Source organism: Bidens hawaiensis, unplaced genomic scaffold (genome assembly GCF_021521415.1).
Source record: "Bidens hawaiensis isolate Kalapana, Puna unplaced genomic scaffold, B.hawaiensis_p1.1 tig00006390_1, whole genome shotgun sequence".
NCBI lineage: Eukaryota > Viridiplantae > Streptophyta > Magnoliopsida > Asterales > Asteraceae > Bidens > Bidens hawaiensis.
The window spans coordinates 739,707-754,119 of record NW_027491431.1 but is presented as its reverse complement, the minus strand read 5'-3'; the positions used below and the strand labels follow the sequence as shown (position 1 = coordinate 754,119).

Here is a 14,413-nt window from a genome sequence, read left to right as displayed (position 1 = left end):
GGATAAGTTTAGAATATTGCAGATAATTAAAATATTGGAAATAACTTTTTAAACCAAATTCTTATGTATTTTTTCAAAGGTTATTAAATAATAAAAAAAATTATTGGAATTAGGATGTCTGAAATATCGGATACGGATATTGGAATTCACTATTCGAAACTTTTGATATCCGAATTTAAACACCCTTAAATTCTAGCTAGCCCAAGAAAGGTCATGGGAAGTTGTGAAATGGATCCATGCATACTAAAACGGTAGCATGGGTGTTGAGAGTGTATTTAGGAATGGTCAAGATAATAAAAGCCTGAGTAATTATATTATAAATAACTAGAGGTATTATGATCAAGGATACATTACAAAACTGAGTATATAGCTTTGATAAGCAATGAAAGAAGCTGTGTGACTAAAAGGTTTTGTGATAGAGCTTGAGGTTATGATCAAGGATACTAAATGAGTTGGGTTTGGACTGATTGACCTCATGTGTAATAAGATATCATTGTATATTAAAGAGCATATTGAATAATAAGTAACCATTGACTATAAGTTCGTGACATCGGGTTCTATAAAGTACTTTGCGAATGTATATTTCCCTTCAATTCTGCAGAGACTGTTTATACCATATATAGAAATTAACATTTCTAAATGTACGATGAATCATTAACAGTTTAGGATAATTTCAACGGTCATAAGTTGTATATTCTAACCCACTTCTATATATAGACTAACCTGAATCAAATAACATCATTTCATTCTTTTAAATACAAGAACCTTGACCCATTTAGTTTTGTTTAATCACCTTGAATGTGAAAATATATTTATCTCTACCTCCTGTGGTTGATGTCATAACATTATGAATTCATCAATCACAGTGGTCGATTGATAGATAATATTTTCATATTAATCAATCGCATTTGGCAAAAGTATTTCATTATATTTATTTTACACATACACAGATTAGAATATTAGATAGAGACTAATATCATTATCACAGTTAAGTTCAAGAAATATATAGTCATGGGGAAGGATTTTGATATCGAATCCGGAAAGCAATACCCAAACCAAATGGAAGATCCACAGATGCGTTGGGGATTCATTCGGAAAGTATATTCGATCTTGACATTACAACTATTTTTAACGGTTATCATAGCCAGTATAGTAGTCGTAACGCCCCGAATCAACCAGTTTTTTCATACTCGAGCCGGTTTGATAACGTATATTGTCATTGCCGTTTGTACAATGATAAGTAAGTTACTCATGTTGCTTTTACTTTTTGGTAACCAAGAAACCCTCTATAACCTTCTAACCAACATGACTAGGAAAATCACAGCCTATATTGAACATGTGACGTTTAAGAGATATATGGTAGGAAAACAGTGGAGGTAGGGGTGGTAATTATTTCAATTAGACTTGAATAATCGAAAATTTGAATCGACTGAATTCTAATAACGAACTCAAATTCGAAGTTAGGGGTATTCGAGTGAATCCTTATTTGAACCAAATTTCTAATTCTAATTTAAATATAATAACTGAAATCGAAGCATATAGAAAAGTAAATATTTGTTTTATATAATATAATGGGCTTTTGGGCTATCTCAAAGTTCTTTTATGGGCTTAAAAACAAGTTAACTAATATATTATATATACCTTACAAATTCTAAACTTGTTTGTTTTTATTTTTAATTTTAATTTGGTTATTTGAATAAGCCTAAATATGAGCACCCTGAGTGGAATCTAGTTACTTCATGCATCTTATATTATTTTTCTTTTGAAAAAGCCATTGGGCATTTCATTCTTTTATTTATTTATTTTTTTTGTTTTGGAATTTGCAGTTGCGTTGCTGATGAGCCTGTTTATGCATCGCCACCCTCTAAATATGATCATGTTGGGCTTGTTTACTGTCGCGTTTTCAATTATGGTTGGTGTTGCTTGTGCCTTCTCTAAAGGTAATTATGAACACCATTGGATACTTTCTCTCTCTTTTATTCAATCTTAATTTATAGCATTCGTAAATAGCTAAAACCGAAAAATCTATTCAAATCAAAGCATGTCAGCCAGTTAACCACATGTATCATTTAAAGTTGGGGCAAAATTGTTCGGTTTATATGTCGTTTTCCAAACTGTAGCTAGCAACAAAGAATTTTCATTAATACCAGACCGTGAACTCGTACCCTATCTTGAGAGCCTGTAAGTAGCATTTACAAAGCATAAATTAGGGTTAGGGATACTCATTGGTTTGGTTTTAATTTTATTTGGTTTCAAATTCTTTTCAGTGGAAACCAAAATGAACTGAACCAAATTCGAGAAGTTTATAACCAAATTAACTGATAATCAAACTTGAATTCGGTTTAGTTTCCATTTTCAACGGAACAAATCAATAATTTTTTTTTAAAGTTTTATTGTTATCAAATTGGGTTTGGTTAAATAAGATTGAGGTAAAGTTGTAACTGTATCGGGTTAAAGGACCAAAACTTAAATGAACCACTATTTGATATTCGGGTTTTCTTAATACTTTTTTTTTATCAAAATCCATTAAAAAAATAATGTTTACATCGACACAGAAGGCAACCGGAGAACAAATTCTGCAACTCCTTTTTCAATAGCAAAATTAAGTCATTTAAAAATAACATTCGTAGATGGTCCAAACATTACTATTCATGACACTGAATAATGAACAAACACCCTAGCATATATAACTTTTGAAAACTTTCTTATTATATCTTACAGGAAAGATCATACTGGAAGCCAGTCTTCTGACTACCATAATAGCGGTCAGCCTCACCCTTTTCACATTCTGGGCAGCTAAAAAAGGATATGATTTCAACTTCCTTGGCCCATTCTTGTTCTGTGCACTCATTCTCATAATTGTCTTCAGCTTGATTCAGGTATTCTATATATTAAATAATTAACTAATTCAGTGTTTCTTGTGACACGACATTTTAACACGATATATGCGTGGCCAACAGATCTTCTTCCCAATGGGAAGCTTGGTGAGAATGATAATATCATTTGTGGTGGCGCTTATATACTGTGGCTTCATAATATACGATACAGATAACCTGATAAAACGTTGCAGCTACGATGAATATGTCATGGCGGCAGCCATGCTTTATATTGACTTGATACAATTGTTTATTACAATACTTCAAATTTTGGGTATTCTTGATGATTAGAGAGGCTGCATGGCTTCTCAAATGTTGTATTTGAGAAAAAGTAAAAAAAACACTATGATTGAGGGTACCGCATTGTAACTATGTCGACAACGTGTAAATGTATTATAAGGATTCATGACCAATTTGGTAAGGTTTCAGATCATGAAGGGGATAAGAGAAGAGTAAAGTATGAAAGAATTGTAATTGTGTGTAATATACTAAGATTATCGGTTGTAAAATATATTAAACTTGAATTGTCTGCTATTAATTTATGAGGGAACTGAAACTATTATAGTAGTAGAAGCTATGATCAAGTAGTCATATGTTACAGTATATAATGTGCTGAATTGTATTGTTTATGGTTTTTGATTGATTATTAGTGTATATTATAAGAATAACTTGATATTAAGAAGACGTCTAACTCTCTAATAAGATATTAGATCTACCGGCTAACATGTTTAATTTGGAGCAAGTACTGGTGCTTAAACCCGAGAGTTTTGGTACAGCATTTGTGTCATGAACATTCACATGTTACAATTTGTTGAGCTATTTGGATTGATATATACACCCTCATGTGCATAGATCGATCGATAGACATAAAAAGTTTAATCAAGCATATTGACGACTCCTTGTAAAGCACATCAAATTTGGTTCAATCGCTTATATGTGACAAGTTCTAACACAATTTTTCACAACACTTATTTCGAGCATGCATGTCACACTGGTTGTAGAGATATCTCATTGATCAGCTTAGTTCCATTTAAAAAACTTTTTGGCTTGTTGTAAAGCTTGTTATTCACTAGTTAATAAATAATAATTATATATAATTAACTTTAATGAAAACAAATTTTTCATTAAATTATTCTCGTACCAAATGGTGTCTATTAATTCTAAAAAGAAATTTAAAGATGCTAAAAAAGCTCTCTTCTATGAAAAAAACTAAAAAAAAACATGGATTGTTAGTTAAACTGGTGGTATAAAAATAATCATTGATCAAATTCGTATTAGTTGATTAAATTTAGGTATATTGGTTTTTAATGATCCCAATTATTGTCTTTTGGTCACTATTGATCCCAACTAATGAATTGGCAATTGATGGTTCAAACTTTTAAAGTATTTGTTTATAATGGTCCGCGACTAACAGAATCCTAACGCTGTTAGTTTCAGGTCGTCGGAAAAACGTTTTTGGCCGGTAAATTCAAATTTGTTGCCGGAAAACACCACCTGAACACCGCAATCACCGCTAACCAACTACTACCACTTGAGCACCATCAACCGATTTCGATGATGGTTCTAGGGTTTCCGGCGACCTCAATAATTGGGTTTTTACTAGAAAAAGGTTCCTAAAGGTCTGATACGAAGTTACCAAGATGTTTGAGACGAAAATGTTGAGTTTTCAGGAAAAAAATTGTGTTTTTCGGCCAAAACCGTTTTTCTGGCGACCTGAAACTAACGACGTTAGGATTCTATTAGTCGCAGATCGTTATGAATAAATACTTTAAAAGTTGAAACCATTAGTAACCAATTTATTAGTTGAGACCAGCATTGACTAAAAAAGAATAGTTATGATCATTAAAAACCAATATACTTTAATTTTATATACGTGAGGAAGAAAAATATTTGACATGTTAAATTGTCGGTGTGACATGCCACTTTGAGATATAATATTTTATTTTAATGAACAGTTAAGACAGCAAATTAAATATATAATATTACATAATTATCTAAAAAACAATATTTTTGGAATTTATATATTAACAAAATCGGGAGATGTTGTGTTTCACAAGTTGTACCACCTGGTCAAGAAGTTGTACCTGCTTCCCCTTTGCTTCTTCTGTTTGAAAAATGCTCAGATTAGAATTTGTATTCCACGTGTTCTCTATAGTCTATACCACGTATCTGTTCTATCACTTCCTTTTTCACTTTTCTAACACGTTTCTCTCTCTGTAAGTCATTCAATCGGTTCTCTCTCTCTCTATTTCACCTGCATGTTTCTCTATTGTTTGAGCGATTGATTGTTGCGGCTCCAATTCGTGTGTTGCCAGGTTCCATTTTGGAAACCCGAGGCGACAGTCGTGGCGGGGACTGATGACTTTTGGTCGTCTATGGATGTGGCAGGAGCAAGACGGTGTTGTTGTCCTACTTCTGTGCACGATTACAACTGTTGCCGGTTTCCATCTCGGAACCCTAGGCGAGAAGAATAGCGGAGGTAAGACGATGATGCTGTGCCATGTTTGTGGCTTCGATTTTTATTGTTCTAAGTCATGGTTGCGGCGAACAAGAACCTAAGTTTTATGATGTTATCAATTAGCTACTTTTAAGAAATTGGTTCTTTAATTGTTCTTTTGTTCTTTCCCTAAATTGTTACTTTGGGTGTTGCAGAGTTGTAATTGATGACAACAATTCATTTCCAAATGCAGTAGTTATCGAGGTACATTGTCGATGATCCTGATTGATTTTCGTTTGATGATTTTTGACAAAATGATTATAATTGTATGTGTTGATGTTGCTTTTGGTGGACCTGCAAAACCGAGTATGTTTACTACCATATGTTTAACTTTGATGTGTTTATCATGGGTAGAAACTTAAGTAGTTGTGTTTTATGTACATGTTGGTTGCTAAATGGACATGGGATACTCATGATAAAACATACATTAGCGTTTAAACTTTACAGTAATGGAAAACGTGTACATTATGCTTCCAATGTTGTACCTTTTAATAGACATAATCTCTGTACTTTCGTCTCTCCCTCTCTCTAACTTCACCGTCTCTCTCCATCTTCATCGTTTCACTCTTTTTCTTTGAGAAATCGAACGAAGATCGTTTTTCCTTTTGGGTTGATTCGTTGGCTTTTGCCTATGACCGGCCATTTCAGATTGCCTATGGCAGTGGCGTAAGTACGACAGTGGATATAGAGAGGAAAAGCGAGATCGTGTATGGCGGAAAGGGACTTATAATGTGTGGCACCTTTGATAGTTGCTATTCGAGATTATGATGAGCTGAGTCTCTTTTAGTCATCTGTCTCTCTTCTTCCTATTACTAATTGAAACTTCAGGGTTTTGATATTTGATCTTCAAGACCATAATTCGATTCGTTTTGCACCGTTGATTTATGTTAATTTGTTCCTGCTATGATGATGGTTTGAAACCAACTTGAGTATGGTGGAATGAAGCTGCTTTATTTGTTATGGTTTTGCTTAGAAATTTGGCTTAATGCTTATTTGGATTTTCTTATAGTTAGGGATCATATAAATAGAAATGTCTGTTGGTGAAGTACTCTCTATGAATTAGCTTTCTTTGTGATTTGCTTCCAACTGCATTATAATTATTATGGTTCACGTTTGATCTGCTCATAAGTTGTTCGATCAAATGCCAGTATTCATGTGTCGAGATATTTATGAGATGTGGCTCCTTAGTTGTATCTCACTGTTTAGGTGTGAAGTATTTGATTAGCCAAACTCATCCATATCTTTCTTCCTACATCAAATAGCATATTTGCATTGTGTTTTTATTTATAATATTGTGGTCTTTGTTTTATGTTACTAGGCTATAGCATTATGTGCTATGTGTGCATCTGATATAGCATTTGGGATATTCATTGTAAAAGTTTCATAAGCTAATGCTTAAAGTATAATTTTTTTTCACGGTTTTAGCGCCCCTATCGCAACGTAAGAATTGTATTGTATTGGTGTTGGAATGCTCAAGTGATGGGTTGGCTAAGTTTTGATCAAAGTTTGTAGGCATTTTTGCTTTGCTTGGTTGCTGGCTGTGCTATTTTGTAAGGCCATAATGTTTTTTTTTTAAATTACTTTTTAAGGTCAAACTTACTACATTACGTACATGAATAATTGTATTATAAAAGTCAAAACATACAATGTATACTTAGTGTTTGCTCACATTTCAAGTAGACAAGAATAAGATTGTCGGCTGCATAATAATGAAAACAAAATGGAATGCTACGAGTGCAGAGAACCGACGACTCTTTGAGGTAATCAAGTAAAACTTTTGTTTTTCTGAATTATGTTTTCTGATTAATGTATTGGGATTATATCTTGTTTTTTGTTTTCAGGATGCAATTGAATTTGAGGAAGACTGCCAATTTGAGATACCTTCGTATGAATTTGAGGAAGACAGCCAACTTGAGATACCTTTGTGTAGAAAGTCAAATATAGCTCTTATTTGTATTTCTTGCAATTCCATATATTATGATTAGTTCGATTTGTAACTTCCTTGATATGTTAAAAGTGATCGAATGTTGTCTCTCACGAGTTCAAATTGACTCATTTTTCATGGATTTATGGCCCCTCCACAACACAGAGGGTTCTGAATACTAGCATTTTATCTAAACGTAGGTAAATTTAGAAGTTGTGCCAACACACATTTATTCGAACATGAAATGGCATGACTAAATTCGAAGATAAGTAAGAGAGGGAAGTATGTTTATAGTTTACCCTAAGCCTATTAAAATGGTTGATAATGTAATAATGACTGAATCATATTCGATGGGCTTTTTGGTAAATTATCTTTAAAAAAAATTAAGAAAGTTAAGATGTTGAGAGGCTAAGGTAGTTTCCGTTTAATTATTTATACACTTTTAATCCATGAAATCATGTTAACAAAATACAAGATCTTATCAACACTCTCTTAACCAACAAAACCTGATAAAATACCGTTATATGTTGAGCACATAAACTTCAAAAGAGCCTGTAACCTATCAAAAAAAGTTATTTTAGAGATTAAAATTCGTTTTTTACCAAGTACAAATTTGAAAAGGAGATATCTTGAATTCAATTTAAAAAAATTCGTTATTTAAAAAAAATCCAAAGCCATCATATTCTTACTATTCTAAATTTAGTTTCTTTAAAGTTAACTTTATGGGCATCAAAAGTTTCAACATTGTTTACATCTAAACTTAATTGTATATACATGTGTGTATATAATTATATATTATTTATTCTAACGACGTGACCAACAAGAAATTGACAAATTATAGCAAGTGCCTAGCAGCCGTAGGTTAAATATACCAAAACAAATTATTAAAATATTTTTAATTAAGGTTGAGAATATTAAAATCAAACACCAATCACATGGTAATATATAAAAGATAATATGAATTAATAAAGAAATTGCAATGAGTTGATCTATCTTCATCTTTGATTAAAGTAATGCTTGATTAATTACACCCACTTCAAGACATACTTCCCTCCAATAAATCATTTTAGCCGATTTTTAATTTATGGCACTAAAATCTCGGCATATCCAAAATATAATTTAAAAAAAAGAAATTTAAACTTAGAAATATTTTAAAATTGTTTCTTTTGGTATCTTTTGCCGCACCATATGCAAATCTTGGAGTTTACAAATACCTGGCCACAATAAAGACAAATTTGGTTAGGTGACATTTTTCGGCAGCTACTTTTTAATTATTGCGTTATCATCACCCGGTGGTACCACACCATGGGGCCAGCTTCCGGTGGTCCCTCCGCCTGAACACGGTGGTGCACTCAGGCAGCTCACCGAGATCAGCAAAAAACGACTCTTCGTCGTCTCGAATTGAAAATATTGTGGTCATATCGCTATCTTCCCTAGCCATCAAGGGACTTTCAAGCATGGTTTGTGATGTGGAGTCCAAATGGGAGAACCACCCGTATTGGTCGGTGGTTGCCCCGAATGACCCACATGATGATTCCATCTCGAGACTTGTGAACGTTTGGTGATCCGACTCTGATTCTGGCTCAGGTTCAGGCTCAGGATCGGATTGCCTATTTGGAATGCGAGTGTCATCTTCTAATTGGTCATTAGTGACGTCTGAATTGGTTGACTCGGTGATCATTGGTGGTGATGGTGGCGTATTGTAGTGATTTTTGTCTTTGGAGGCTGGCCGAGAGTGATTGTGTTCACAAGAATAGGTCACCATCACCATCGTAGGGTCCGTTCGACTTCGTTCTACTTGTTTTCTTGCGGGGCATCCTTTAGAACTACTACATCTATAATAGCCCCTATAGAAAAAAAAAACAAAACAAAACAAATAAATGAACAACGTTATTTTCAAAACCAATGTTACGCAGAATTGTGAGAACTGCATAACAGAAAGTGAGACCGTAATTATATTAATACCTAGGGTAAGGGGATCCCTTGATAGGTTTCTGGCCGTACTTTCTCCATGCCCAAGCATCAGGCGGCGGGGCGTTTGTCTCGCCCTTATGTCGAGATCTTTCAACTTCTTTGATCGGTACATGCACAACCCTTTTCTTTGTTCCTCTTCTGCTGTCAAAATTCAACAATTAATAAATACTTGTTACAATACTAACTAATATATTTATTCTAACAGCTCGTGTCATATACTTTAATGCTAGAATCTAACTCACCTTTTAGTCGAGGACGTAGATGTTGCTTTGGTATCATGGATCATAGGTGAAGGAGGAGATTCATCGCTGTTTTCCGTCGAGTTTTGTTCGTCTTCTTCATGGTCATGAAATCCAACTTCCATAGATACACTTGTGTATGTATATATATAGAGTTACTATATATGGCCGGCTGAAATGATACAAAGCCAGAAGTTGTGTGTGTGTGTGTGTGTGAGAGAGAGAGAGAGAGAGAGAGAGAGAGAGAGAGAGAGATTGGAGAAGGTGGTGATTGGTGAAAGAATGGGGGATGATTCAAATGATATATATGGCGTCCGAATCCGAAATGTTGAAATGTTGACAGATGGGCAATTGAACGTGCAGGCAAATGTCAAAGTAAATCCAAATCTGAAAAGGAGTGTTTAATTATTATTAGTTTATTCCAGCAATACAAGCTTTATCATAACCTAAAACTTCATTATTTGGTTATTATTATCTTTATAATGAATAATATCAATATTTGTATTATTTCATATAGCTTATTTAAAGTAAAAAAGTAAATTTTTGTGGATATTTTAAGATTATTAACTTGTGGAAGAAAAGTTTGATGTACTTCAAATACGGATATAACATAGAGAAATATTGGTGATTTAATTTAATGCAATATATAGAGTAATAAATATGTTTGACCGAAAAAAGTTAAGGTGTTTTTGTATAAAAATTTATGAGATGAATGAATAGTAAATCTATATGTTTTATTATAAATACAAAATACATTTATTATTTTTCCAAATACATTTAGTGTCATCAGCTTTTTTTATTAGTTTTCCAATTTAATTCATGTTTGACAATTTTTTAGATCTAAAATTCATAATAATTTAAAGGGATTAAAGTTGGATACTTTTAGCTAATATAACACAATTAAAAGTCAATAATGTTTTACCTAACTTGGTCATTTCATTTTGTTTTAATAAACTAAAATATGTTATTATATTGACGCATTTCGATAAATTACACTTTAATTGATCATTTTCCATTGTTTCATGTGATTGGTGATTTCAAACATTAAAACGTATTTAGAGATTTATGAATTATATTGTTATCATTATTTAACATGTCTTGTTCTAAATGGATTTTCAACAAGGTGATTAATATAAATGAAAATCTGTAGCAAAGAAGCGTGACGCAAATAATTGCGAATATATAGTTATCAAATGATTCGTGAATATGAATTTGTAATGATTGAGGCCGGTTCACGTAAAAAGTAGGCAATTGTTTAGTACGAGTCAGATCGGGTTTATTGGTATCAGACAAATTATTCTCTTTGTATAGACATATCGATGTCACCATATTCTATTATGCTTGCAAATTATGTGTAACTTATTGGTAAATCTATTTGTCACACCTTAATTGGCGGTGGATTATACGTCAGGTCGTGAGCGATCGTCCATAGCACATGACACTAATTAAAGTTTCAGTATCACACATAACTCATAGTTTAAAGAGGAAATAAACGTCTCGAAAATAAATATCGTTGTTGAATTATTTAACTAGGTCCATAGCAATCCTAGTGCAGTAGTACTGTAGCAACAAACACTTCAAACTAAGGATGAGATCGAATTTGAGGAAAAATAGATATCAATATCGGCACCGATACCGAATTTGAGAAAAAACAGATAATGAATACCGTGCCGAATATATTGGTTTGGTACCGGTATTTCAGTAATTTACCACTTCAATAACGCATTAGCGTTTTATCTTTTTTATTTTTTAGCATTTAAATGGTCAGTTTTTCGCTTTATGGTGTAACAAATAAGTTGTAGAAAATAAAGCAAACACTCTAAAACTTAAACACGTAAGTTTATCACTTTATGGTGTAACGAATAATTTCAAACCAAAAAACCAACAACATAAACTAACCTACTGTTGAAGTTATTCATAATTTTAAAATAAATAACTCAGATAACCATACAAACTAATGAAATGCCATGTAATGGTGATTAAGATGCATTATTCTCTTGAATGAGGATTTCTAAAGAAAAAAAAAGGTTAATTAAATTGAGATTTGAAATATTTATTACAAATGAGCATTATAGTTTCTTAAAATTCATATTAGGTAATACAACCAATGGTATTTTTTTAATTTTTAATTAGGATCCCAAAAATTTCTTCAGGTATTTCTTACATAAATTTGTTACCAATACTGATTTTTACCACTAAGTTCCGTTATTGATACCGCCTTTCACCGATAACGAAATTAAGAAAAAGGTTATTGGTACCACTTATGGTCTGTACGATACCTGTATTTGGGAAAAAAATTGGGAAAAAATCTCGTTCCTACTTCAAACAATCAACCTTGGTTACATGTATCATGTATAAAATAGAGTGCCAACTATAAATAGTTAGTGAGTATTCATAGTTTAATATAAAGAGAATAGATTAAAAATGCAATTCATATGTCAAGTGAAAATCCCAAAGATGAACGTGTGTCACCCAATAGATCTATTATTGTTATCGTTGGCTTGTATAGTTAATGATCACGCTAGAATATAGAATTTGAATAACAACATATAGTTTAACACATAGCATAGAATTAAGCATATAGACACAGAATTGAATCCCATAGGTTATAGAATATTGAATTTGAATACTATATACATGATGCACCCCGAACATTGTAAAAATGTAATGAAAAAGAGGTTATAAATACTCATATTAATCGGCTTAAGTGAGGGTTGATATTAGTGTGACTTGATTAATCCTAATGGTGAAGCCTTAAATAAATATTTATAAAGATGTCTTAAGACTAAGGATGGTGATAACTTGCATCACTTAATGAAAAGAATACATAGACACTAACCGGACCCCGGACAGATTACTGGTAACCTGGGGGTTGGAGAGATGTTTCCCACGAGGGGTTAGACCCTTGGAAGATGGTTCTTCTGATAACCTGCAAAACAGACACCGTGAGCTCGTCACTGAGAAGGGGGGGGTTCCTCCTTGTGACCACCCTCCGGCGTGAGAATCAGACTAGATTGCTCTTTAAATATAAAAGTATATTAAGAGATTGCTAGAGCAGATATCAGGTATAATATGATGATAATGTAGTAAGATATGATAAGATGAGATGGTCATACCATTTGTGGTATTTATAGCCGAAGGTAGGTTTCCAAAGAGGTATGGCCGGCTGCAACAGTGTTCCTGTTCCACCAACAGTAGCCTACGCACGTGCCCTGCTGGTAGTTGGTGGGTAGGTAGCGGCTGATAGTGACCAGGCCTGCTGTATACTATTCCTGTTCCACCAACTGACGGCTACGCACGTGGTATGGCAGTAGTTGGTGAGTAGGCAGCGGCTAATAGTGACATACAGTGCAGGAGCATGCTGCTCGCCATACTGTTGTCAATAAGCTGTCGTATCTTTAGTCAGATCTTTTTCCCATACCTCGTCAGGTACAGTACAGAAGATCTTCCTGTATCGTACGGACTGGCTTATTTGGGCGGGAGTATTCCCCCTCCCGCCCTTGTGCGGGATAGTTCCCGGCTTCGCTCATTCCTTCAGGTGACACTGAGTGATTGAGAGCTAAGTGCCTTGTGCGTGTAGCCCTGCTGCGCGGGTGGCCTTCCCTGATGGCTTGTATCCGAGGCTGCGGGGACAGGCGGAGTCCTTCACCATCGGGAGGCATATCCTGCGGGACCAGCTTGCGTACTGCGCGTAAGGACGTCACGTCTCTGAGCATGGTTGGTCCTGCGGATCCAGTTGGTTTCTGCGCAGACGTCCCTCTTCAAGGTGAGTCTTGCGGGTCCAACTAGGCTCTGCTGGGACCTACCTCTTCAAGTCCCCCCAGTCCAATGTTCTTCTCATGAGTGTTTAATAAAGTGAGGTGAACTTTTGGACTTTAAGCAGAGGGTTTTGAAAAGGGTTTTTTTTAAGGTTTTCCATGGGGATTCTTCCCGCGGAAGTCCTTGTCACTTGCAGAAATTCCCGAGTTTCCTGCTTGGTCTTTGGGTATGATGCGGGCAGGTCTGTAACCTCCTCGCAAGTCAGGAGCGTTGAGTCCCACTTGTGTGGATTTTCCATGAGGTTTTGGTAGTTTTGAACATAGTGATCAATTATGTTAAAACCACAAATTCCATCCTGGAGCTTCAAACAACGTAGTTCTCGACGTTCCCGCTATGCGGGGATGTTATTTCCGTTTCCGCAAGCATTGCCCAGAAGATCCTTCTTGGTTTCAATTCCCAGCGGAGCGCTAGGTATGTGAAGGGTTTTGCCTTTACACTGTACATGCGCTCGTCTTACGGTTACTTTACTTCCAATGTATTCCTGGCGTCAATTCCCTGCGGGTGCTAGGTATGTGAAGGGTTTTGCCTTTACACTGTACCCGCACCCGTCTTATAGTTACTTGGCTGCCGAGGTACTTGGCTTCAATTCCCTGCGGGTGCTAGGTATGTGAAGGGTTTTGCCTTAACACTGTACCCGCATCCGTCTTACGGTTACTTGTTCGCCAAGGTTTACTTGGCTTCAATTCCCTGCGGGTGCTAGGTATGTGAAGGGTTTTGCCTTTACACTGTACCCGCATCCGTCTTACGGTTACTTGTTTGCCAAGGTAAGGGGTATTTTCCCGCTTACGTTTTAATATTTTTAAATTTTGAATTTTGAAATTCGAAAGGTTGGTGGAAAGATAGGAACAGTCCAAACCTCTTAAACGTCGTGCGACAGTTTCTTCTGACTGTGTCAGGACGTGCAGGAAGTTATGGTGACGTGACATTATATGGTCATTCCAGACGCTTTTTACGGCGCGTGGGCGCGATTTTTCGGGCGCGTGGCCGCGAAATTACTGGCACACGTCCTGTTAACAGCTGTTGCCAGCCTGCTTTTTGCCACGTGTCATAGTTTCATTGCACCTTCGATTTCTCTCTCCTCCGC

At 34.9% G+C, this 14,413-nt stretch overlaps 1 protein-coding gene across 1 annotated transcript; it reads right to left on the bottom strand.

Moving 5' to 3' along the window:
• Positions 1 to 8,286: 8,286 nt before the first annotated feature.
• Positions 8,287 to 9,635, bottom strand: LOC143632427 (putative WRKY transcription factor 65). Its single transcript, XM_077100952.1, has 3 exons — positions 9,514 to 9,635; positions 9,263 to 9,412; positions 8,287 to 9,144 (listed from the first exon to the last, which is right to left on the bottom strand). Exons 1-3 carry the CDS (start codon positions 9,633 to 9,635, stop codon positions 8,583 to 8,585), a joined length of 834 nt encoding a protein of 277 aa, XP_076957067.1. The 3' UTR covers positions 8,287 to 8,582.
• Positions 9,636 to 14,413: the final 4,778 nt, after the last annotated feature.